This window comes from Crocodylus siamensis, chromosome 1 (assembly GCF_052110815.1).
Source record: "Crocodylus siamensis isolate JL-2025a chromosome 1, ASM5211081v1, whole genome shotgun sequence".
NCBI lineage: Eukaryota > Metazoa > Chordata > Crocodylia > Crocodylidae > Crocodylus > Crocodylus siamensis.
The window spans coordinates 156,622,528-156,648,049 of record NC_143395.1 but is presented as its reverse complement, the minus strand read 5'-3'; the positions used below and the strand labels follow the sequence as shown (position 1 = coordinate 156,648,049).

Here is a 25,522-nt window from a genome sequence, read left to right as displayed (position 1 = left end):
TGGCAGCGAGGCACTTTGAACTAAAGCTCATCAAATGTGTTTTATTTGAAAGTGCCCTGCCCTGTGGAGACGTGTGGGGATGCTGATGCACATGATGGAGAACAGAGCACATCAGCTTTCATGCTCCAGCAGACTCGATTAATTGAGCAGGCTCTGCACACGTGTATAGGAGCCCTAAGTGACTGCAGGCTGTGGGAATGATCCCGGGGCAAATGATTTTTGTTGTGCAGTTCAAGACAATGTTGCTGACAGCCCAACACAGAAGATGTTGAGACTTGAAGTTTTAGTTGTTGATTAAACTTTTGGATTCTCCACTCCTGAATAGAGACCTGAAATAAAACTTCTCTGGAGTACACTGTTATTAACACATGTATTGCAGGAGTATGTGCATTTATTTTTATCTCCCTTTTTGGATCCATTTATGGCCTTTTCCACGCTAACAAACGGATGGTTTGGTCACCTGAGGAAAGACGATTGCTATGTTTGAACTTGGAAACAAGTTTCTTAATGTCCTAAATGCCTATCTCTGTTTATTGTCTTGGCCTGCATGACAACCTCTTCTGCTTTCCTGGCTGACCAGTGAATCTGGAGGAACCTTCACCCTTTGATCCTTGGCCTTCCCTCCCAACACTTGCTTGGAATGCATCTGGTTCCAAAGTCCTGTGTAGCACGAGCTTGTTCAAATTCTCTACTTTTCTCAGACAGTGAAGCTAGCCAGTCTGCTTGCCAATTATGAGGAAGACCAGGAGATTCAAAAGGACTACAAGCCCCCTACCAGTCCTTTCTAAAAATTTCCAGAAGGCATTTCTGACCAATTAACTAGTGACCCAGACTAGAAAGAGTGTCATGCAGCATGCCATTTCTCTCCCAAATCCTGTAAGAGGCAAACTGGCTTTCCTTTTGCATAACAGATATGCAAAGTGAAAGGCTGGCATGTATTTACTTGCATACTTTAAATATTAGACTCTAAAACGGAGATGACTCTGTATGAAGTAGCATGTGCTGGAGGCTCTGTTAGGTAAGGCAGAGTATGCTCAGATGCAAGACAAGGGTGCCGAAAGAATAACATTTAAGAGTAATAAAAGAAAAGCAAAAAGTATAGTAGCAAGCCTTGGATCCTCAAAACTATCTGTGTATAAAGCAGCACTGGCATCAGTTAGCATGAAATGCTGAGAAACTGCTGGGGCAAATGGAAAAGCAGCAGAATTTAGTAGTATTAGGTACCATGGAACAAAGTGGTTTTTATTTATTTATTTTTATTATCTTGTTTTGATAGTAAAGTGAAGTTTTAACAAGCATTTACATAAAACCTAAATGCTTTGTTCTAGCTAGGGAGCTATCAGTGGCTTATTTTGAAGAATGTTCGTTGTTGGGTTACTGTCATTCACCTCGTTAAAGTCACACACTGCATTGATTCCTGTTTAGGGGAGAGACTGGGTTTTCTTTTCTTACGATCAGCATGGAAAACTGAGTGGATTACATGGATGCACTTAAGACTATGTTAAAATGTTGTCACGGACATGATTAGATTTTGATACACCAAGTAAAAGCCTTTTAAAGTTTTTTCAAGTTTTCACAGCGGTACATGCTCTGTACATCGAAAAAGGCTGGTGAACAGCCACATGTCAAAGGAGCAGTTGTGTCCCATAGTTAACTTTTGCTGTTATAGGAAACCTTTAAGATAGCTAGCATATACCTTTTTAAATCAGCTTTTATAAAAAACTAAGAGACAGAAGAGGGAAAAATATGCATGGCCTGCACCTTGTAAGTGTCTTGTCAAGGAGTATAAACTGCATGGCTAACACATGCTCTTCAGGTTTTTTGTTTCTTTTTTTTTCTATGTTAAGGAGGGAAGAAGAGAAGGAACATTGATGTGAAATGTATTGCTCATTAGCTTTATGGTAATGTTCTGTATGGCTGCGTAAAGCTCATTTTTATTCATAGATGTCAATACATAATGAAAGATCATTTCATTCCTTGAAGAGTGAAAGCCAAAAATATTCCTTCAAATGGACTATTTCTTATTTAATTGAAATACAACACAACCTCTGTCAGTAATCTTTCAGCAGATTGCTACTGGTTTTAATCTTATAGTATCATTAAGTCATAAGTTTGTTCCTAGCTCAGATGTTGCTAATTTTCATGTTGAAAGAAGGAGAGAAATCTCTGAAAGTTGTTTTGACAATCATGGCAAAGCATGAAACAACTGCTGAAATTAGAGGTGCTATGGAGTTCTTCAGGACCTAAAGAACTTCAGTTAGATTGGCCTGGAGGAAATGCTTGTCTAAGGATTTTTAGCTAACTGAGGTTCAGTAGATAGGATTTGGATGTGTGCTCTAACTGGTGTGTGTGTGCGCGTCTCTCTTTCTCTGTCTGTGAAACCTGGAATTTTTCTCATTTTAATTCATCACCCACCATCCTTCCTCAATGCAGGTGCTGCTGACTCACATCCTGAAACTTTTGCCCCAACCACCTTCTAACACTACTTTCTACACAGGTCAGTAGCGGACATGCAGCTCTCACAGGCTTGTAAGATACTAGGGTGTTGTCTGTTAGCCTTAGACAATGTGGTTCACCTGTCTTATTTTTCTTTCTACAAAAAAGGTCGCAAACCATTCCCACCAAAGTGAAGTAGGAAATCCAGAACTCAGCTAAAAGTTTTTTGGGTTTTTTTTCCCACATCTGGCATGGCTGTTGTCCTGATGAACATCAAATTCATATTCCAGACTTAGATAATGCTGAGAGAGAAGGGAAATGAAAGGTCAACCATCCTAAGTCCTGTTGATTTCCAGAATCCCTCAGAGACTGTCAAGTGCCTGAGGCGGTCTAAAAGGCTCACTGGCTTGGCCATCCATGCTGACCCTGGTCACATGCCAGGGTGTTTCAAGCAGCTGGGGACTGAGAGGCCAAGTGAGCAATCATGATGATGTTGTCATTGTCTGAGATGGGAAACTGGGCTAGGCAGCAACCAAAAGATTTTTTGCTTTCCTGGTGATTTAAAACCACTGTGAGAGGGAAGCCATTGTCAGGCATTTCTGAGAATTCATAGGCTGCACATATTCCTTATGCAACTTGCCTCAAACAGAGAGAGATATAGGAAGGCAAAGGAAAACCTTAAAAAGGTGCAGCTGTTCCGCATGCTATCCTGTGTGTTCCTCTGCAGCTTGTTTTAACTCTGTACCTAAAGCAATGAGCCTTCATCTTTTTCTCACTCCACATTCCATCCACCACCAGCTTTAAAGGTTGCATTAACATAATAGTTGTGAACTCATATATTGCTTTAACCTTTCATATTCTTTTCAGTTGCTGGCCATGGTCTCTGGCACTACTTATATTCAGCCTTCCAAGGTGGGCACCTGTACACATGACAGAGCTCTGCTTTGACACATGCTAATTAGCATGAATTTGGAGCAAACTCAGTTAATCAAGTGTGCTTATTAGCATGCTCCGGCAGCCTCCACATCATGTATTCAGCATCCTTGCATTTCAAAATGGCAGCAGGGGCATTTTAACTAAAGCTCATGAATACATGTGATGCTGCGAGCTCTTTAATTAGAGCAGCTCTGAGAGCCACTCTAACTAAAGCACCCATCCCACGCCGCTGCGGAGCATGTGCATAGACCCCTGTTGTTACTATTTGTAAAACAGATTGATTTAGTTCAAGTTGTATAAAGTCTGGTGTGGATGTTCTTAATTCAGCTTTAAATCTGGTTAATGGATCAAGTTAAGATAAGTAGCTATTAACCAGACTTAATTCAAGACTTGTTCACTCTGGGTTTTGTATCACTTGAACCAAATTGGTTTTAAAACAATCCATGCTAAAAGTTTAAAGTGGTGTCTCTTTCAACATAAACTCACAGACTAGGACTCTTGTCTCCAGGTGCCTGGAGATGGAGCAGCTTGCATCACTCTGACTTCCTTTGGCCTACAGGCACAATGGAAATGCATCTCTTACAGCCTTGAGAAATGTACACCTGTCCAATGCTGTTAATTAATGCAGCACTTAAATACTTTCTGCAGGGGTCTGGGTAATCTTTCCAAGCTGGTTTGCCTGCTTATGACTGAGCTTGGCTCCTGTTACCAATTGCCTGCTCTCAGCATTAATTTTACACCATGCTAGAGTTTTATTTCATGTTAGTACTTCTACTACAGACTTCACTAACACACAGATACAAAACAGAAGAGAAAGGAAAGTTCTCTTTCAGAAGCTACAGGTGGAGATTTCTCCCTCCCTGGACTGAACCCCTGAAGCTCCTTCCTTGCTTGTTGACCTGATCTCCCTTCCTCTGTTGGAAAAGCTTGTAAAATCAAAGACATGACTGCAGTGCTGATTGCCTGTGAACTTGTCTCCTGCTATTTCATTCTGTTGCTGCTGGATTTGGTTAAAATAAAAACTGCTGAAAGAGGAATGGCAGTATAAAGTTTCATCTGATTACAAATGCAAACCCCATGCCTCTGGACAGTTTTATTGTGATTGGCTAAATTGTCAGCATTGCATGTACTCATGATTAGATAACTAATCCACAGATTTCTATCTTCAAATTTATATAAAATATACATTTAGTGAGTCTTCACATTAGGCTTTATTCAATGGAGGTAACTAATGAAGGAAAACCAGGTCATGGGAGTTCAGATCTTCTTTGGAACATGGGCCAGTAAATATCAAATGAATCTAGGGTAAAAGAGCCAAATAGTAAGCATATATTAAATGGAAAATGTAACAGCCATGCAGTATACTGGCCAGAAATGTTTTTTTTGAGGATTGCATCAAAATTTTAGAAGCCAGCTTAGCATGTCTCTCACCATGTTTGGAAGATAAGCACTGTTTCTTCTACTGAGGAGTAGACTATTATCTCCAGACAGAAATCTATAACTATACGAAGTCACACTGATTAGTTTCCATTTATACCATGTTCTTCATTTTATAATCCAGCATATTCTATTGCAAAGCCTCTCAACACATGTCTGTAAACCTACAGCTTCTTGCCACATCCCTCTGGGTTAAATGCTTTCATTTTAAAGATGAGGAATATGTGAGTTATTGGGAGGTTAGTTCACTTTATCTCCTGCCATTCGTTGTCAGAATCATAGCTGGGGACAGAGCCCAGGAGGCCTGGCAGAGTACATCAGCTACTGCTTTATACCCTGAGATGCACTGTTCAGTTCTGGAGGCTGATGTATAGAAGAAACCTGTTGTTTTCATGGTGAAAACATGATGAAGGCTGACTGGGATGATTAAGGAGTTATGGTACTCATATTTATTCTCCTCCCCCTTCTTTAACCAAAAGCAGTATTTCACATTGGGAAAACATCATTATTCATACTAGCATGGGGAGTTTTAAAACACTGCAAAAATGAGTAACTGGACAATTTGGAAAAATCATTTGTTCTATTTTTGCTCATTGTTCATCAAACAAAAGAGGAGGGGGGTGTACTAAAAGGCAAGTACAGGAAAGGATGTCCATAGATGGGCTTATGACTGTGCAACTGCTACAAGTAGGTGTCCACACCTCCTCAGAATACCTTGGATAAAACTAGATTTGTGCAAAAAGATGAGATGAGGTTAATCTAAAAGGAGTAAGACACAGACACTGGCCCAAGAGATTTCTCACATTCTCCTATAACTGCACAAAGTGAAAGCCTGTAGAACAGAATAAATTAATTGTTTAAAGCATCTGTACTTCTTCTCCTACATGTCCAAATGTCCTACCTGGCTGTTAATCCCCAGGAAATCTTCTTTGCTATTGTTCATTGTAATCTTGTCCAGCCATCTCTTTTAGAATGTCTGCAAAATCCCCAAATACAATTAAGCCTTTTGAGTTTAATAGTGTCTTGTTCACAGAGCTCCTTCCTAGTTCTTAGCTTTAACTGTAGTATCATTAATTATGCTAGGCCTTTTGCTTGCATTTAATCTTGTGCCAAGAGAGTCGCTGATAACTGGCTTCACCTGGGAAAACCTGCTGCTCTTGTGTAACAAAGCAGTTTTTATGTGCACATCATATACGACTGTCTTATCTGGGCAGATAAGAAGTTTTAAGGCATTGACGTATCTTCACATAATGCTGTTCTAGGTATAGCCATAACAATCTGGTTATAGAATTTTAGCAAGTTTTACCTAGACTTGGATATCATGGATTAACTAGAAAATCACTGCAGGTATCTAAACAAAGTGACTATGGCCATGCCTATATGTGCAGTTTAATGCAAAGCAGTAAACGCGAGAGTTTATTGATCCCAGACATGCTGTATGAACGTGCTCCCGGGAGCAATAAACTCTGGAGTTTATTGCTGTTTGAACGTGCACCCGGGACTGTAGCATGTTGAGGTGGGTCAGAGCAGCCCTGGCTGGCAGTGTGCCCAGAGGTCTGCCAGCCAGTCCAGAGCTGTTCCCCTCCAGCTCAGCATGCTGCAGAGGGGCTGGCTGGGGCACAAGGATGCTTTAGCATGGGGCTAGCCAGTAGGCAGCTCCTGCATTGAAACACCCTTGTGCCCTGCCAGCTGGGTCAGCATCTGTATGTGCATTGTTACGGAGTTTTTTACTCTGCAACAGGATAGTACTTGTATTTACAATACTACCCTGCTGCAGAGTAAATTAGTTTACTCCAGCCTAATAGGGGTGGACTTATAGATGCCAAGATGTTTGCTGCACAGCTAATTAGTCTACTCCACAGTAAATATCTCATAGATGTGCCCTGCCCCCACCCTCATCTTCTGTAGGGTAATGCATTATGTGTGGGGATTTTTTTGTGTTGTTTTATTCTCCTCTACCCACCAGTAATCTGAATCTGGCAAACTGAGTGTCTATTTCCTTGTGAATATCTTTTTTTTTTTAGCAACATTGTACAATTGGCTATTAATCACATGGCTGCTTAACAAAGATGCATCTTGTTTCTATGTATTAGTCTAAAGCCATGTTCCTAACAGGTTGGTTTAAAAAGTAAAATATAAATCAGTAGCTTTCATATGCGATTATTTATATAGACCAGGTGAAAATCCTTATTTTTATGGCTAAAACCAGGCCTGAAACATTTTTTGGTTTAATGGTTGCAACATGGTTCACTCCTATTCATTCAGGTAAGACTTAACAGATCATATACCTGTATTTTAACATAGTCAAGTGCCTTGAGTTAATAAGTACATAAGCAAAACTCTGTTGTTAAGCTCACTTCTTACTCTAGATCTGTATTATCTGCTCAAGTGCTCTTCCTTCTCTTGTTCCTACTGTGATGCCTTCTAAGTAGGCTGCAGGCATATATTTCCTCACATCCCCTTCTAATGGGACTGATCTCAAGGTGTTGTGTGGAGTAGCATCTTTTTTCAAATTTCCAGCTGTTGTATTGCCAGCAGGACAGGCAGCAGTTGAGATAGGCTTACAGCCTGTTGGCTCCAATAGGTTTTTGAGCCACATCCTAATGACCTGTTCTGAGAAGAGGTCAATAACCTGGTGATCAAGATGCAGATAGACCTCTTATCATTACCATTACTGAATTGGTAATGCAATGATGAACATTTTTTTTTTTTTAATGTTAGTATAGGAAACGTTCCAACTTTCTTCCACATGCTTATTCTGAGCTTTTGTTTCTGAGCAAAATGTAGGAGGATGGGAGAAAGATGTAATGATGTATCCATAATATCTTGTTTTGAATCTCTTCTGCTTCCCACTCATGACTTGCGCACTTTTTTTAAAGCTTATTCTGGTTTTGCAGTCATCCTTATTGTTATGGGAAGTCTGAGTGGCACAAGTCTAATGCTCCTTAAATGTTGGTATGCAGAACTTCCTTTGTAAACAGACTTCTGTATATGGGCAAAGGGGAGAAAGTCATTAATTGGTACTTTTGACCTTTGACAGATCCTTGGGGAGGTTAATCATTTAATAAGTAACATTAAAGATGTAATTGAAGGAGATCACCTGCTGTATTGCAGCAGTGTTTATGCTGGAAGAGAGCTAAGAGAACATTGCCCCCTTTATTAGGTTGGAAAAACTTTTTGGCTTGTATTTTTGCTGATGTCATCAAAAGGTGCATTAGGTTTTTCCCCCCTTTCTTGGATTTCCATCCTGCAACCTCCATTTACTTAAAGTAATAACTCCAGGCAACCTAGGGTGCATGTAGACATGCAGGGATGCTTCTCTGACACGCTGTAATTATAGCGTATCAGGCCAGACTCAGTTCTAATCAAGTCTGCTGGAGTGTGCTAATTAGCACACTGGCAGCCTCTGTCTCATGTATTCAGCATCCACGTGCTTTAAAATGGCTGCTGGGGGCACTGTAGTTAAAGCTTGTCAAATGATCTTTAGTTAAAGTGCCCCTGCTGTCATGTTGAAGTGCAGGACTCTGAATACACGAGACACTGCAGGTGCTTCCATTACAGTGGCTTTCAGAGCCACTCTAAAGCCCCTCTTTCCCCCCGCCTCCACCCTCCCCAGCCTCTGGAGCAGGTGTAAAGATGCCCCTAGTGACTAAACCAAGGTGAATAGCTGGATTGGTTGGTTGATTATTTATTTGCTGCTGCTGTTCAGTAGCCAAACAAAGAAAACAAGGAAAAAAGTTGAATTTGGGCCAAACCAAAATGGAAACATTTGGAGATTTTCAACTAATAATAATAATAATTTTGGCTCAAACTAAAATAGTTTTGTTTTGAAACAAAATGAAATATTTTATTTTCAAGTTAACATTTTTTAAATAATTTTAGATCAATATTTTAAATTAAAAATGCTGTTTTGAAACTGTCAGAATGAATTGCTTTGGCATTTCCAAACTGGAACTTTATTTAAAGATTGAACTGCAGTGTTTGGCGCTTATTTTTCTACTCAACACTCCAGGGTGGAATGTGAGGAAGGAGGCGGTGGGGAGGGTTTGCTTGGTACATTTTAGTATTTATCACAAAAAAAAAAATATTACCAATTTTTGCTAGGGTCCTATCTACTGTCATCACAGAAATGGCAAAATTGACCATGTTGCTAACATATTGATTATTTGAATTCAAAAAGGTTATTAGTAAGCAAACAAAAATTTCTTGCACACAAAGCATCTTACAGCTTAATGGTATCGTGTCCATTTTTATTATCTACTTATGCCAAAAAGATTTAATTATTTCAATGTGGTCAAAAGTTACTTGGCATAGAAAACTGCTGTATGTATGTATGTATGTGCTGTTGTTCAGTAACCAAACAAAAAGAAAAAAGGGAAAAACACTGAGTTTAAAATGTATATATTTTAATCTTGTTCTCCTACAACTGGAACGTATATGTTGTTCATGCTCTGGGCCTTCAGATCGAGAAACAGGCTTATTATAGTGAAAAGGTACTGAAAATAATGAAAGTGGAGAAAGTCTGAAGCAAGACTGCAGCTCATAGATAACTGTGTTCCAGTAGGAATGAGAGGGAGGTGCAGCTTTGGCAGGGGAGATGCTATGAATCTGAATTTTTTAAGTGTTTATACAACAATGAGAAGAGCTGGCCCTCAGTCCCTAAGGACATTAACTGGATGGGTGTGAGGGGCAGCTGTGTTCTGCTCACTCCAGCTGCCTTCTCCCTCTGGAGCTGGGGCCCTCTCACACCTTCACAACACCACCGCTTGCACATTGCATGCTAACTGCTTTCACATACTGGGAAACAGAGCTCATTAGTTCAAGTTGAAGGTGGAGTAATGTAGGATGAGATAATGGCCCAGTGACAGAGGAGACTGACATGTTACTGTGTATCTTGAGGTCAGTTGCCTTGTGAAGAATGAAACTAATCCAAGTGAGCCTGGGCGATAAGATGCAACTTGGAACCAAATGGTTGTAGTCTAACATGCGGCGTAATTTTAATGTGTGCCTTTTCCAAGGCATGGAAGATTTTTTTGGCAGCCAGTCAGGCCCCTGTATTTGTCAGCTGCCTTGGATGCTATTGACTGTAAAGTTTGCTAGACACCTTTGCAGGAGCTGGAGTTGCTTTGGAATGCCTCCATTTGTTTTCTTGTAAGAGATCAGAGACTCAGACATATGTGAGCAATTGTTAATCTGCCCCAAGGGCACTGGGGTTCCCTTGTCTACATGGGAAAATTTAACCTGTCTGATTTTTTTTACATCTGTGTGTGTGGGCCGCCTTTTCTCTGAAAGTGGGTTATTCACTTTAAACTAAATGCAGCCGTAAAATGTTACTTTTAGTTTGAAATATCTGTCTACATACAGTTTATGGGTTTGAATTAACAAATTCCTATCAAAATGAGACCTTTGTTTTTCTTGTCATCCTCCATTCTTAACATGTTGGTGAGATTATCAAGAGTATATGGGCTACAGCACACTCAGTATGTGGTATCTAAATTTAGTGCTACTTTCTCAGGGTGCAGACACCCTGGGGTAATCTGACTTTGAATAAAATTGTGCCTATATCTGGAGAGCCATACAACCAGCTCTCTAGGTATAATTGTCTGCAGCAGGTACTACTGCAATTCCTCACCAGTAGCTGGGATGGGAGCCAGCAACAACCTGGTTTGTAGGGCTGGTCCAAGGGTAATTGGCACTCTAGGCAAACTGTGTACCTCGGCGCCCCCACCACTGTGTATCGCAGCACTCAAAAGGTAGGAATTGCAATTCTAGTGATGTTTCCTCTGAGATCTTTTAAGAGGTCTTTCTCCCCTTGCTGAACCAAAGGTATTAGACCAAGGCGGAGCCATAGCCAGCCAGGGCTGTTATTTAGAATGATGCTCCTGTTATTTTGTTCTGCATGTAATTTTGGCACTCCCCCCAAATTTTGGCACCCTAGATGACTGCCTAGTTTGCCTAATGGTTGGACCAGCCCTGCTGGATTGCAGTGATAGAAAGGACTACCTTGGGATGAAATTTATTAGCACTTCAGACACCAGTGTACAGTTTTACTCCTCACTTTCCAAAGGGTAACTTTCCCAGGGGGAACTGATTTACACCATTGTAAGACTGTTCATTGTCTGTTTACTTCAGGGCAAAAGTAAAGCAAAGTCAAATTATTCCAGAGTATATGAGCCATGTGTCAACACCTTCAGTTTAGCCTAGACTTCTGTTAGAAGCACCTTAAGAACAACTAAGAAATCTGAAACTGCACCCTAGGATTGCTTCGAGGACTAAATGAAACAATTACAGATTTCAAAGAGTGAAATCACTAGCAAACTCCTTCTGGTTACTTGAGGGAGGTCCAAGTCTGTCAGAATGAGAGTTAAATGTATTATTATTAAAACTTTCGTTAAACCTGTATACAGACTTTCTGTGGACTTTCTGTATCAAACTAGTGCAGGCTCCTATGATCCAGTTTGAAAAGCCCAAGTCTCTACTTGGATGTTTCCTAAGATTAGCTAGACAATATATAAGGTTTGCTCACAACTTTGCAGTGCCCTCTAGACCCAAGTGAATATCAAAGCTTTTAATTTGCATGTTCTATGGGAGCACAAATAATTGATGCTCTCCACCGGACAATGGTATAAACGAACACAGAGCATTCGTATTGGCTCAGCTAGTACAAAGGTTTTGAGAGAGAAGGGTGAGTGAGAGACAGAGGCCTAATGCAGGGAGTGCCACCAGATTACTTATAGTGTCGGGCTGCACAGGAAAGTTAAGCAAAACAGAAGTGCAGTATCATGCTGGCTTGTAAGGTACCTAGCTTTGCCAGGGACAGCAGGTGAACTAGCACTAATGTGTATTATTTTGTGTTTTCATTTGCATAGATTTGCTAAAGGATTCCCTTAGGTCTTGCTCATGCCTTGGTTGTGCCAGGACTTGCCAAGAGTTTCAAACATTGTTACAAATATAGTTGTAATACAGCAGGTGCCCCTGTGCAATACTAACTCTGTATTCAGGAACTGTGCTGCAGAGTAGCTGAGTGCTACTTGGCTAAAGTAATTCTGGGAGGTAGATCATGATTTGCTCTGGTACCTTTGTATGTCTAGCCATAGTTTTCTCCCCAGGTAAACCTCACATTTAAACCCCTAAGTAAACCCTCACATTCTGCAACAGCTTTGCAATCTATTTCTGCCATTTAGCAAATGTTCACTGGGCAAGACAATTTACATTAGGTAGGTTTTCAGCTTTTTAGCAATGGTGCCAAAGAAGTATTTGTGCTTCATAGAATCAATTTCCACAACTATTTTGTGCGGTTGAACTATGGGAAGACACTAATGGGTGCTTCTTTCTGCTTCAGGTTACATGTTGGACGTTATCTCTAACTGATGCTATGTATTGTTATTTGTAGGTGGTATCAAATGCTGCTGGGCAAGGAGTTACCATTACGGGCAACAACACGTTCAACAACTGGAATTGGCCCAATGCTGTGATCTTTGCTGCTACTGTAATCACAACGATTGGTGGGTATTTATCATGTGAGTTCTCTTGGCTGCAGTACTTCTTACAATTCAGTGGCCTCTTGCTCTTTCATGTATTTGGCTATCCATTGAAGAAAAATATACTTCCCAATAACTATGAGAAGTATAGCAAATGAGCAAGCAAACTTAGAACATATTTTTCATGAGGCATGTATATGAGGCAGTTATGGTTCATCAGCACTCAAATCCCTGAAGTATGTAATAAAAATGTTTTCCTTGCTGAGTAATTACATATCCAGTGGCTTGATGAAGTAGGACTGATATAATCCTAGTTCCAATCAAAGTTTATATTTGAATGCCTGTTTGGTATAAACCTGGCACCAAGTGCTGCTTATAACTTAAAGGAATATTCACTGGGACTCAAAGCATAGGTCTTCTACTATCCGAAACAGAGTGGTGATAGATACAGTCTCATAGGTTCTCTGAAACCTTTTTGTTTTATCACCTCTTTCTCCACTCTTTTTTTTTTTTTCAGGGGAAAGGGCAAAAGGTATGAGGTGGTCTAAATTTTGCCACTGCTGTATGCAGCTAGAACCCGACCAAAAGGTTTTTGCTCATCACCAATACGCAGTACCTTGGAAAATCAGCTTCTCTCCCAATGCAAAACCCTGCCTTTGCTATTACAGAAGGCCGCCACTGATATATCTGTAGGACCCTGCGAGATTCAGAAAAAGAGCAGGGTTATGGGTTGGTTGTTGTTTGTTCTGAAAAAAGAACATCCATGGTGTTGGAAAACACAAACTGGCCAGAGGAGGTGAGCAAGACAGGAACCTTACTGCTAAACCAAATACAGCAACATGTTAATATTACTTAAGAAACCCTTGAAGAAATCTGACTTTATTTTTGCTTGACTTCCAGCAAGAAAAGCTCAGGAAAGCAAACATGGTTTAAACAAGAAATTTCAAGCAGAGGGTTAGAAAATAAGCTAGTTGTCTTTCCTGGGTCTGTGCTCAGAATACCTATGGTCGCTTGTTGAGTTCTGTTACTATCCAACATTTAAAGCCCTGATCAAGGCAACTTGCACATTTGTGACCCATTCTCCTCCAGTTGGTTGTCTGATTGCCTCTCTCTGCAGAGGTGCTAGGGTATAACATTCATGCCCAGAATGGAGATCTCACAAGGGGTGCAAATTTCTTAGCAGTGGCACTTTTGATCTGCTAACTTGATTTCTTTTTTGTCTTTATGGCAGGAGATGTGGGGGAGGGATTATAGAGGATGCATTTGAATCAGTTTATAAGATTCAGACTTCTAGCAGTATTTTACCAAAAGGAGGGAGAAAACACTTTAGATGCCTCAAGGTGAGGGTTTTTTCAATCTCTGGTTTATCTGATGAGAGAGGCCTCAGAACTTGTAGATAAGCCAGGAGGCAACTAAAATGCAGCCCTCCATTCCCAGCCTCGACTTAAATGTAATATGTTACTTAGAAGAAGGCTTCCAAGTATTTCAGGTCATCAGCATTGGGTAAGAAAGGACTGCAGCTTTTGAGTTGTGAATTTTTGGTACAGCAAAGGCTCAGACAATGGCTTGTCATCTGTGTATAGACAGAATTGTACTGCTATATGCTTAGCGCAAGCCCATAGCTCGTGTGAGCTAAATAATATCTTCTTATCTCTTTCAGGATATGGAAACGTTTCTCCAAAGACACCCTCTGGGCGTCTCTTCTGCATATTTTACGGTCTCTTTGGGGTTCCCCTCTGCTTGACATGGATCAGTGCTTTGGGGAAGTTCTTTGGTGGGCGTGCCAAGAGGCTGGGCCAGTTCTTGACCAAGAGAGGAGTAAGCCTGGTATGTTTCTTCTCTGGCCAAGTGTTTAGTGTGTGACTTAAGCAGGCATGCAAAGAACTAGGTTATCTGGGTAGTACATTTGGACATATCAAGGGGCAAATTCTGTAGTGATACTACACAATTTGACCTAGAGCAGGACTGGACTCTGTAAGCTGTCGTAGACTAATCATAGAGAAGTAGGGCTAGAAGGGACCCTTAGAGGCCATCCAGTGCAATCCAAAGCAGGACCATCCCTGTCCAAACCACCCTATACAATCCATAATCTAAACTTTTCATAAGACTGCCATAAACCCTGAGACAACACAAGACATAACATCCTGACTTGCCACAGGTAAAGCAGAGGAACCATGGCAGCCAGTTGTCCTGCTTCTATAAAAGATCATTAATATATGCTAGAGGTATTTCAAGTAAAGGGCCACACCCCCTGCTATATAGAAGAAGGCAACAAAATGCCCAGTCCACACCTATCTGATCATGGGGTAAAATTCCTTCCTGACCGCAGATATGGCAATCAGTCTGACCCTGAGCAGAGGAGCAAGACCCTCCAGCTAGGAACCTCTGGTTTGAAGTTCTAGCAGGAGCACTGGCACACCCCAGCCAAAATCCCCAGCCTTGGCTGAAGCCAACACCGAATGCCTCTGAGGGAAGCTTAAAGACACCCTGACACATGTAACAGAAAGGTGGATTGAGGGGCACCCAGCATGAGGAATACACATAATAGAACACGGGCATAGCTATAGCTAAGCCATCCTTGACCAGTGGCCGTCCAACCTCTTCTTGAACACTTTCAGCGATGGCCAGTCCACAACTTCCCCAAGCAACCAGTTCTACTGCCTAAGATCATTTGCCTCAGTTTGTACAGCACCTTGTACAGTAGGTCATGACTGGGGCTTCTGGGTGATCCTATAGTCTTAGTTCTCAGTATAGAGACACCCTGCACAACAAAACCTGGGGTATTTTTACATGAGCTTTTGGCATGGCACTGGATGCTTTAATGAGCAAGCCACGCTAATTAAAAGTGTTACATGTATCAACATCACATTGCATCCCCACGCTGCTTTAAACTATAGTTCATTGGACATGTTTTATTTCAGAGCACACATCTGCCATTTTGTCAGCGCAGAGACGCACAGTGACATGTCAGTTTCTGTGCTCCAGCAGACTCAATGAGTCTGCTCTGATGTGCTGGATTTCCAGCTCATCAGAGCAGGCTCCCCATGTGTGTAGGAGCCCCTGTATAGCAGCGTAAGTGACTGAAAGCAGTAAAGCAAAAATCATACCGTGTACTACTTAGGGTAAAATAGAAATATGCAGACACACATGACCAATTAATAAAAGGATTTTGTGCAGGAGGAGAGGGGATTAAAATGACCTCTACACAAGTTCTGGCTCTCTGCACCTGTATGAATTTTGCCTCTAGAGAACTAACAAGCACTGTAGATTACAGACTTGCTGTTCTCTTGAGGGCTGCCATCTAAACTAGTGCAATTTGAGTGGCTTGAGTAGTCCCCCAAAAACAGATGGAACTGATGTCCATGAATTCAGAATATGACATGCTTTCTTTTAAGTGCCCTGGCTGCCCCTCTCTCTCCTCTCCAAAACCCTTTAATGCCCCTTCCTGTCAGCCTCATGGTGCTCCCTCATTGATTGTTGCTAACCTGGCTCTTTTTCTGGTTTCCATGCCCTTGATTCCAGTGTTCTTCCACAGCATCCTTTTTTTGCCACCAAAGCAACTACTCCAACAGCTACTGCTTACAACTGGATCACCCTGGACAGAAGTGGTGATATGCTCACAGACTGCAGTGATCTCTACCTGTTTAGGCATCAGTGCTTTTACCAAACCTGTGTACTGCACTAACTTACTGCTGCTACTGTAAGGAGCTCTTCTACCTTTTGGAGTATGCATGCATCCAAAAAGTACTTGAGAAAATGACCTGAAAGCACTGTTTTTGAGGTGTCTGAATGATGTGATTTTTGTTTCCATTCATTCATTACTATTTTCAGTCCCCTTTAGCCATGGTTGCTAAACTCTTACTGCAAAAATACAAATTGACTAATATCGCTGACATTGGACACAAAACAAAGTGCACTGGGTGAAAGAAAATGTGACTTCTCTCTAAAGGTTTTTTTGCTGTTGTTGTTTTTTTTTTACTTCTTCCCAGAGGCAAGCACAAATCACATGTACAGCTATTTTCATTATGTGGGGAGTCCTCATTCACCTGGTTATTCCTCCCTTCGTCTTTATGGTGACAGAAGGCTGGGACTACATTGAAGGTCTCTATTTCTCGTTCATCACTATCACCACCATAGGATTTGGAGACTTTGTTGCTGGTCAGTAATAACTTACTCTCGTGTTGTCCAACGTATGTGTCACGTGTGCTGTCACTTACCTGAGATATAAGATTTCCAGAGCCTTCTGCTTTACTGAATATTTCCCTGGTGGTCAGCACTACTCCAAGAGGAGCAGTGTTTCCTAATGGTTCTCTGTGTTCCCTAATGGTTAATGCTGCTTCAAGGAGCTCACCCTGCAGCTTCTTTAAATGGTACTTCAGGCCAGATTCAATAAAGAGTTAGTCACAGCAACATCTAATCTTTAGGATGTGGCCCCTGAATGGAATCTAATGCTTGTGTTGTGGGGGCAGGCCCACTGTATGTGCTTAGGGAGAGTTAGGTACCTCTATAGTAGCAACATGCTAAGCAGGGAGCTACCTAAAGTTTGCTGTTCAGTGTGAAAATACCTAGGTCTACACAATAGGGAAATGCTGAGGACAGGAAGGGGAAGGTGTCTCAATCCCACCTTTCTTTTGCCAGGATTTATATGTCTGTCTGTAGACCTGAGTAAGGTGCGTGCATTCTTTCATTTAAAAAAAAAATGAAAACGGTGCTCACTCTTTTTTATTTAGACAATTCTGGGAAGAAGCACGGTGCCCATCTCTTGTGCACTACTCAAGTGGTCAGAGCACTTGCCCAGGATGTGGGAAATCTGAAGCTTTTACTTCCATCAGCCTGAGAGGGGTCATGCCTACCTATCCCACACTCCAAGAGAGTTCTCTACCTGTCAGACTATGGACTTGGAAGAGTTCTGGTTTTCACCCCTGCTCTAAGCACTGCTTATGTATTTTATCCACTGACTACTTAATGTAAAACTGGAGTTGGCGTAGAAAGTGCTTCTTTCCTGTCCAAGCTTGCAGTGGTCTCAGCAACCACTTGAATTTGTCAGTTTCTCAGTGTGAGTTGCTCAATGTGGGGTGAATGACTGAAAAACTCATGGCCAAATTGCAACAAATAAGTTCTACATTAGTTGGAGTCCTTCATTTTTGGGTGACTTTGAGAGTACTGCTGCTCTTATGATCATCAGCACTAGCTCTAATTTTGAATAATGAACACTTGTTTATATCTCTTGTTTAAGGCACACAAGCTTCCAACCATGCTAGGAAAACAGGGTCCCCATTTTTCAGATGCGAGAAATTCAGACGTACTAATGTTGAGGACTCAGTTTTTAAAGCATCTTCTAATCTTGGGCATCACCTACTGACACCTTGGCTCTCGTTTGGCAAGCTGTATTTCTCCCATGGAAGTAGTAAATGCTGATAGTTCCAGCTGACTTCAAACTAAATTCAGTTATGAATGACTACCACCTCTGACTATTGGTTCCTGTGTGTCTAGAGCCCAAAATTACAGAGCACTTTTAAAGACTTGAACATGACTTGCCCATAGTTGTTCAGGAGAATTTGAAACAACCCACATCTTGGTTCTTAACATTGTTTTAACAACTAAACTGTCCTTTCTTTCTGATCCATTTAAAAAAAAAAAGTTTGAGGGGTTTTTTTGCAAGAGACTTCTTTTAAGGTTAGTCCCTTTCTAGGACAAACTTTTTCAAACACTTTCTACTCTGATTTTGTTCTTGGAAGGCTGATGTAAAAAACTGCATCCTGAAAAGCCTTCAAGGTTTTTTCACTTGGGTTCATGAAGGTTATGCCTGGTTGAATACTTTCCTAAAACTGTATACAGTCACAACGTGATAGTCCTGTTTTGAATTATTTGCAGGTGTAAACCCAGAAGCAAACTACCATGCCCTTTACCGATACTTTGTGGAGTTATGGATCTACCTGGGCCTAGCGTGGCTTTCTCTATTTGTGAATTGGAAAGTCAGCATGTTTGTGGAAGTCCACAAAGCAATCAAGAAACGGAGGAAAAAAAGGAAAGAGTCATTTGAAAATCCCCCTCACTCTAAAAAAGCCCTTCAAATGGGCACCTCCAAGGATGTGAACATTTTCAGCTTCCTTTCCAAGAAGGAAGAGACCTATAATGATCTCATCAAGCAGATAGGGAAGAAGGCCCTGAAGTCAAACAATGATAACATCATTAAGACAGACCATTCCAAACCAAATATGCAGATTGCCAATAAAGATGTCCAGGTGACGTACAAAAAGAGCAACTCATTCAATTATGATGAGGTTTCCTTAAAACTCAAAAATGGTCACATTGCGAAGCACCTAAATGACCAACAGACAGACAGCCCACTGGGCTGCAACATGTTTGTAAACCAGCTGGACCGAATCAGTGAGGAAGAAGGGGAAGCATGGGATTCCAGGGATTGCCGTCCCCTAATATTTGAGAATGCCAATATAACTTTTGTAAATGAAGATGATGATGAAGAGCAAGATATTTCAGATGATGAGGAAACTTCCAAATCCTCCATGGATGACAATCTTGTAGAGGAACCTGAGACTCCCAAAACCCTGATGAAGTTTTCATCTTCCGATGAATCCACATTTACCAGTAATGAGCTGGAAACTTCTGTGCCTTATGAACAACTGATGAATGAGTATAATACAGTAAACAATGGAAAAGCTACAACGTGAAGCAGCACTCATGGTGACAATGGTTGTCTGATATTGGTTAATAGATGGGAGCAAGGAGGAAAGCACATTTATTGTTTAAAACCTCCTGTCTCTCATTTTTTTAAAAAACAAACTAAAACTCCAATGTGTTAATGTTACCTACAGGGTTTTTTGTTGAGAAACCATCCATTCAATTTTGCTTTATGTGGTTTTTATTGTTTGTTTGGGTTTTTTTAAAAAGCAAGTTGTAACAGAATGACAGTTTAAGGGTTTGAGGAGGCTAGAAGTGTGGGGGGAAAGAATAGTTATTACACTGGACCTATTTTGTGCTTTTCCTGAGGGAATTAGTTTGGGGGTGAAACTACAATTGCAGACAAACTAGTTTGGGCATCTATAACATGTTTGATTACTGTACTAGACTTTCACCTCTGGAAACCTGGATTCAAGTCCTGCTTAGACCACATGTGAAAAGCCTTATCGTAGTCGAGACTCCCAATTGTGCCATATTTGGTCTCTCTTCTCCAAGAGAAGGAAAAGCAGGATGTACCAAAGGTGAGAGGAGAGGTGCATTGGCAGAGCTGAATAAGGAAGCTTCCACAGCATTAGATTATGCTAGTGCTAGCAAAAATGAAGAGCACTAACTTCTTGAACAAATCTGTTTAAAAGACCAAAGGAACTGGTTTAGAGAGCCTTTAATGAACAAGGACCTACCCTAGGATGAAAATCATTCTTGGGCATGAAAAGCATGTGTGAATGAAATTCAGGGTCTAGCAGCCTGATTGTGTGCAAGAAAGTAGTGAGGAGGGTATGGAGGGGACACCACCCTGATCAAAGTAAAGAAGAGCACAACCACCATTTGACAAGCTTTGTGGGTGCAACATGTCCTTCTGCCCATATTCTAGAGGAAATACTTGAATAAACTTTATATGATGCATCTGTACAGGTGAAGTTTTTAGTGATACTGTTCTCTGAGCAAAACCATCTTTTGAGTAGAGGACACCCTCTGAGTGTTGTAGTGCCTCTTGGAAGGACTAAAGAGCTGCTGCAGACCTTGTATACAGTGTGTTCAATATTGCTGCAAAATCTTTTGCTGTTTCTTGCCAACTTGGTACTTCAGATTACACTTGAACCTGAGCATTTTTGTACCAGTAGTTGCTTATACTTCTGCATGTTGCATCCTTAAGAGGACATTCCATGTGGTTATTTTACCCCAAATAGCTGGGTAATGCTAAATCTTTGGTACCATTTTCAGAAGTGCTACAGTGACTTAGGCTCCAAGTGTCTTTTTCAAAACTGACTTGAGAAGCATAACTTGCTTTTAAAAAGAGACTTGGACCCCTAAGTCACTGTAGCAGTTCTGAAGATGTTATGTCTCGGCTCCAGTTAGGGATTCTTGCTATGGGGTGCCAGGCCTGCTTTTTAAAAAAATGAATACCACATTTTGAGTAAAGAAAATGGTGGTAAAGAAAACGGTGGTGTGTGGTTTTATATTTCTCGCTCTTTTTATTTTGTTAAAGCGCTTTACACATGAAATGTGCCAAATCCTTTCAGATGAAGCTCTTGATTTATGTTGGCAAGAGGTATGGATTTCAGCGGTCCAACATATTTTTAGAATAGACAATTGCTGGGATTTTAAACTTTTTAACGTTATTAGGCAAGTTTGTGTTTTGTTTTACAGTATCTAAGTCATGTCAACATGCCTTAAACTTTCAGCAGTCCAGTGAACAGTTGAAACCAAACTCGAAGCATTTGAGAGGGCAGAAAATACGGCTGTCTTTCTAACTCTGAGAGGTTATGTAGAATTGTTGTAATACTAACTTTGAATGACTAAACTTACTAATAACAGTAAATATTAGCTGCTGCTTGAATCACTAGTTTCTCCTTTGATACAAGGAGAACTTGTGGAAACCTGGCACTCCAGTTGGATATCTTGTTGACGAGAGTTCTGAAGTCACCTACTGTGAAACAAGGAATGACAGCGTTCATTTCTGTTCAGAAGCTTGTTCTATTTGCAGGAGCTTCTATACGCTAATGTTAACTAAGGGCAAGATCTTGCCCCATTACACTGGTCTGAAATGTAAAGTGTGCTTCATTGGTTTAGTAGTTACTCCACACTAACATATGCATGGCTGAGGAAAAAAAGCAAATCCAACGTGTAATTGCAAAATATTGCTGCTGTTTGGAACCTTGATGGAAGGACACAATTGGATTTTTTGCAACTGACAGGAATGAGCACATCTGTCTGAGCAACGTTTGGTTTGTTCTAATAGACTTTCTTGTCATAGCCTTTTATTGCGATGCCAAGCCCCTCAGGTGTACCTCCTTGTATTAAGGGTTCTTAATGATGATTGTGCCTTGGTGCCACTAGTACTGCAAAAAAAAAAAAAAAAGACAAGAAAAAAGAAATAGTAGACAATATGCCATTTAAAAAATTTTAACCCTTGGTGTAGCAGGTCAGCCTTCTCATTAAGGAAAATGCACATCCTTCAAACAAAGCACTCCATAAAGCATTTCTTGCTTTTCAGCTAGTCTTTCATTGTAAATTACAATGATTAAGGCTATAGTGACAGTTAATTCCAGGTAAAGTAGGAAAACTAAGATTAAAAACAGAATATCAAGCATGTTGTATTTTATGTTAAGTAAAAAAAGAGGGATAACCAAATGTGGCCTCCTGCATTGGAGGGCTGAACATGTGAAGTAAGCTAGGGTGTCCATTAACAACAAATAGGCTGCTACATAGTAACCATTGGCTTGGACTGCTCATATTGAGATTTTGCACATTGGAATCTCTATGTTCTCCTTATCAAACAGCACCTTTGTATTTAAAGATGCAGATGGGCTTGATCTATTCTGTTTCCAAGCTTAAATGCAGCACAGGGTCACTGGCAAACTGCCAGTGCTGTCATAGAATATCAAGTCTACATGACACATGTCATGGGCTTTCAGGTACTAATCAATTTTTCAAGAACTAAACACAGAATTCCTGGGGTTTGGGTTTTTTTAAACATAATTACACTTCACAGTTTTTCTCCCCAGCAGCCAATCACGTGCCTTGCTCTAACTCTAATGCTGGGCAAAATTTACCGGTGTGCAAAGAACCAGCACAAGAAATGTTCTTGTTAAATCCAACATGCATCCAACTTTTAAGCGGGACTAAATTGGTTTATAGGCCTCCTGCAAAAGGGTGATTTGTCCACTATCCTTTTAAATGATGGTGCCATTTCAGAATAGCTGGAGTTCCAAGCCGGACAGCCCTTTGTCTACATCTCTTCCATCCTGTTTAAGAAAAACAGCAGTCTAGAGGCTTAAATTAACATTATCTGTTTGCCTTTTTGATTTCCAAGTAGTGAACTAGAAGAGTGCCTAGCCTACATTTTGGCCTATTGGTTTCAAAAGTGCTTTTGGCCACTTTGAATTCTCAGATGCTGTTTGGTAAGATCTTTATAATGTGAAGTAGTTCAAGGAAATTAAGTTCATGATTTTGGAGAACGATTTTTTTAGCCATCTAGTAAATATTTTTTGCTGAGGTAATTGACTGTCTAGCTGTGTTTGGTTAAATAAGTGCATTTCTATAGATGGGATTGTATAGTCATTTACTAATAAAAATTTGCAAAACTTCTGGCAGACACCTGTATAAATTTGGAGAGAGGAGAGGGCAGGAATCCTTCTAGTGGACTGCTGGTACAGACCTATTTCTCGTTAACTTTGGGGCATTAATCAGAGTGAGGGTCCCTTCTCAAATGAAGTTCCCTTCTCGTGCCCAATTTCCATTGACCAATTCTCCCACAATGAGCCAATGAGGTAAAAGCCATTGACAATTCCTAAAGATCTCTTTATGTTCTGTTGGTGAATCTTGTTCCTACAGTCCAAATGAGGTGCCCTCCTCTTTCTTAGCACACTGCCCATTTTGTGTGCCACTTATTGCTTTTTCCTTTGTAATTCAAATCTGTTTTAGTGTGACCAAATGAACATCAGTGGTGGGCTTGTGTCTTGTGGTATAGAGTCTAATGAATCTGATATATTGGTACGAAACCACTGAATAACATACAAAGAGTGTTGGTTTATTTTATTTTATTTTTACTTTTTCCTGTGATCGTGATTTATGTGAATCTGTTGCTGGCAACAGACGTCATGAAATTACCACTGCTCCTTAGTGATATACAACATTTTGTCACCCTGGATAAGTTCTGATTTTTTTTTTTCCTTCTTCATTTGGTTTTCATGGTATAGGTAAAATTACACCAACATTCTCAATAACGTGAGACCAAAAAGCAATACTAAGCCTCTGGACCTTAACAGAAGCCTAAGCATCCCATTTTATCTCTAGTCTTCATGCTTTCTAGGATTCATTCTAATTGTGACACTTAACTTTCTTTTTTTTAAAAGTAGAGTCTCTGCTTTCCATGCAGCTTTTAATGTTTGTACAGTCTCGGCTGTTTCATCTCTGTCACTCCATTGCATGAAGAGATGCAGTCTGTCCTTTGTTTGCTGATTGTCACTGGAACCACACTGTATGTAAATATTGGATAAGTCTTTGTAAAAATGTAATTTATTTTAATATTTTGCAATAAAATGTTAATTGTACAAGTTTATCTCTATTCATCATTGCAGAGGAAAGAATTGACAAACTAAGCCTTATTTCCACACTGCCATGCACCTACATTGCTCTTTACAGACAGAGCTGGTCTTGTTCCAAAGAGCTTGGAGCTAAAGGCCTGATGTAGAAAGTTGTTTTGTGCAGATGCCTGCACCCATGTGAAGCCCCAGTGACATTAGATGAACAAGATCTGGTAGGTACAGCATAGCAAAGTATTACAGAAAAGGGACTAGGGTCAAGTCCTGCAGGAAGAGTTAAATTAGGAGATGATGCTGTTAAGTGTATGCAAAGTTTTGTATTTAAACATCTTTTCCTTGTGGGGAAGGAGGGAAGGTAACATTTTTTTTGGAAGGGGGGCGTTAAAATATATTAGACTGGAGTATTTAAATGGAGGTTAGGATTAGCAGGCTAACTAGAAAATCTCAAGCTGGGATGACTTTACGTCTGCTTTCTGAATGCCCCATTCTGTACATCAGTGGGGGCCAACCTTTTTGGCAGGTGTGCCACAAGTTAGCCCTGCACTCTTCCCAAGTGCCACTCAGATCCCCTTCTCCTGTCCAATCTACTGTTCCACTTTCTGTTTCCTGCCCTGTTTGCTGTGCTACCTGTCCCCTCCCTGATCTGCAGCTATGATGGGTGGCCACATACAGAGGATGCCTGTGCCACTTGTAATATGTGCATGACAGGTTGGCCAACCCTGTTGTATATGCTTAAAGATCTAAAAGGGAGGCAGATCTTTTCTATGCATGTAGATGCCCACAAACACACACATGCATACATACATTAGTACAATTGCATAACAATTTTGCGTTATCCTTCTAATGAACTTTGATGGTTGCTTTTTTCTCTGGCAGCTTGACTATTTGCTGAGAGTCAGCCAGGCCCACAGAAGTCGGTAGGTGTTTACATAATGCTTAGCACTCCTGGAAATGACACACCTTAGTCGGCTCCTACTCTCAACCCGTACCTGGGAGCTGAACAGCTCTGGAACTGGGGAGGGGGATACACGGGGTGCAGGGGGAGTAGCACCAGGACTGAGGGGAGACACCGCGTGGTAAGACGTGTTTCCCCCTGCATCCTGGCACTGCTCGGCTCCCAGATCCCCCCAGACATGGGTGGGGAGCAGGAGCCAACTGGGTCATGTGTTGCACCTGCAGTGGCAGGGCTGAGGGGACAGGGAGCTCTCTGTCCCCAGCTTGGTGCTGCAGGGAGGGAGAACTCCCTTGTCCCCTCATCCAGCAAAGGAAGGGGAGCCCTCAGGGTGCTGCTACTGCTTAGCCACATGAGATTTCCATGAGCCAGTGCCACCAAGCCAAACTGCAATCCTGAGCTCCACATGGCTGGGAGTGTCCCCTGCTTTGGGATAGCTCCCTGGAGCCCAGACCTGACCCCTGTCCCCCTGCAAACTCACTGGTTGCTGCAGGGGGGGCAGAGCAGGGCAGGGGGAGCAAGAGCAGCCCTGGACTCAACTGCTTCCCTTGGGAACAATTTTGATCCCAACACAGGTGCACATATAGATGCATGCCTGAATGCAGTTTATAGCACTTTATTTTAATGTGCGGTAACCTTAAGAGACACTAATTGCACGTGTAGACGCACCCAGTCTGGAACACAACGGCTGTTAACACACAGCAGATGGAGACTGGGAGTGCTACATGTGGATTCTATTTATTTCCAACTTGGAGAGGAGAATTCTACTTGCTGACTCTCCACCAGTTTACTTTTAGAGGTGTCCTAGCTAGGTCTTAACCAAACTTGGGACTGAATTAGTAGTGTGTGCCTATCAGTTCTTGGGTACTGGCACCCCTGCTTCCAGGGCTTGACTCACTACCACTAGCCCTGGATCTTCTTGCCTCTATCACTGAATCCTGGATCCATGCTGATGCCCACAGATCCCTTCCCTCCACCACCAGACCCAACAGAGCTGCTGCTGTCCCCACAATCTGGTCTGAGAGAACCTGACG

At 41.3% G+C, this 25,522-nt stretch overlaps 1 protein-coding gene across 2 annotated transcripts in view; it reads left to right on the top strand.

The window, feature by feature from the left end:
- Positions 1-23,548, top strand: part of KCNK5 (potassium two pore domain channel subfamily K member 5) — a 52,012-nt gene extending 28,464 nt beyond the window's left edge. For both annotated transcript variants that reach the window (XM_090046690.1, XM_090046699.1), the window contains 4 exons: positions 12,203-12,314; positions 13,951-14,117; positions 16,280-16,448; positions 18,165-23,548. In XM_090046690.1, the coding sequence (XP_089902816.1) occupies positions 12,203-12,314; positions 13,951-14,117; positions 16,280-16,448; positions 18,165-18,982 (1,266 nt within the window). In that variant the 3' untranslated portion in view covers positions 18,983-23,548. The remainder of the gene's footprint in view (positions 1-12,202; positions 12,315-13,950; positions 14,118-16,279; positions 16,449-18,164) is intronic.
- The last annotated feature ends 1,974 nt before the right edge of the window (positions 23,549-25,522 follow it).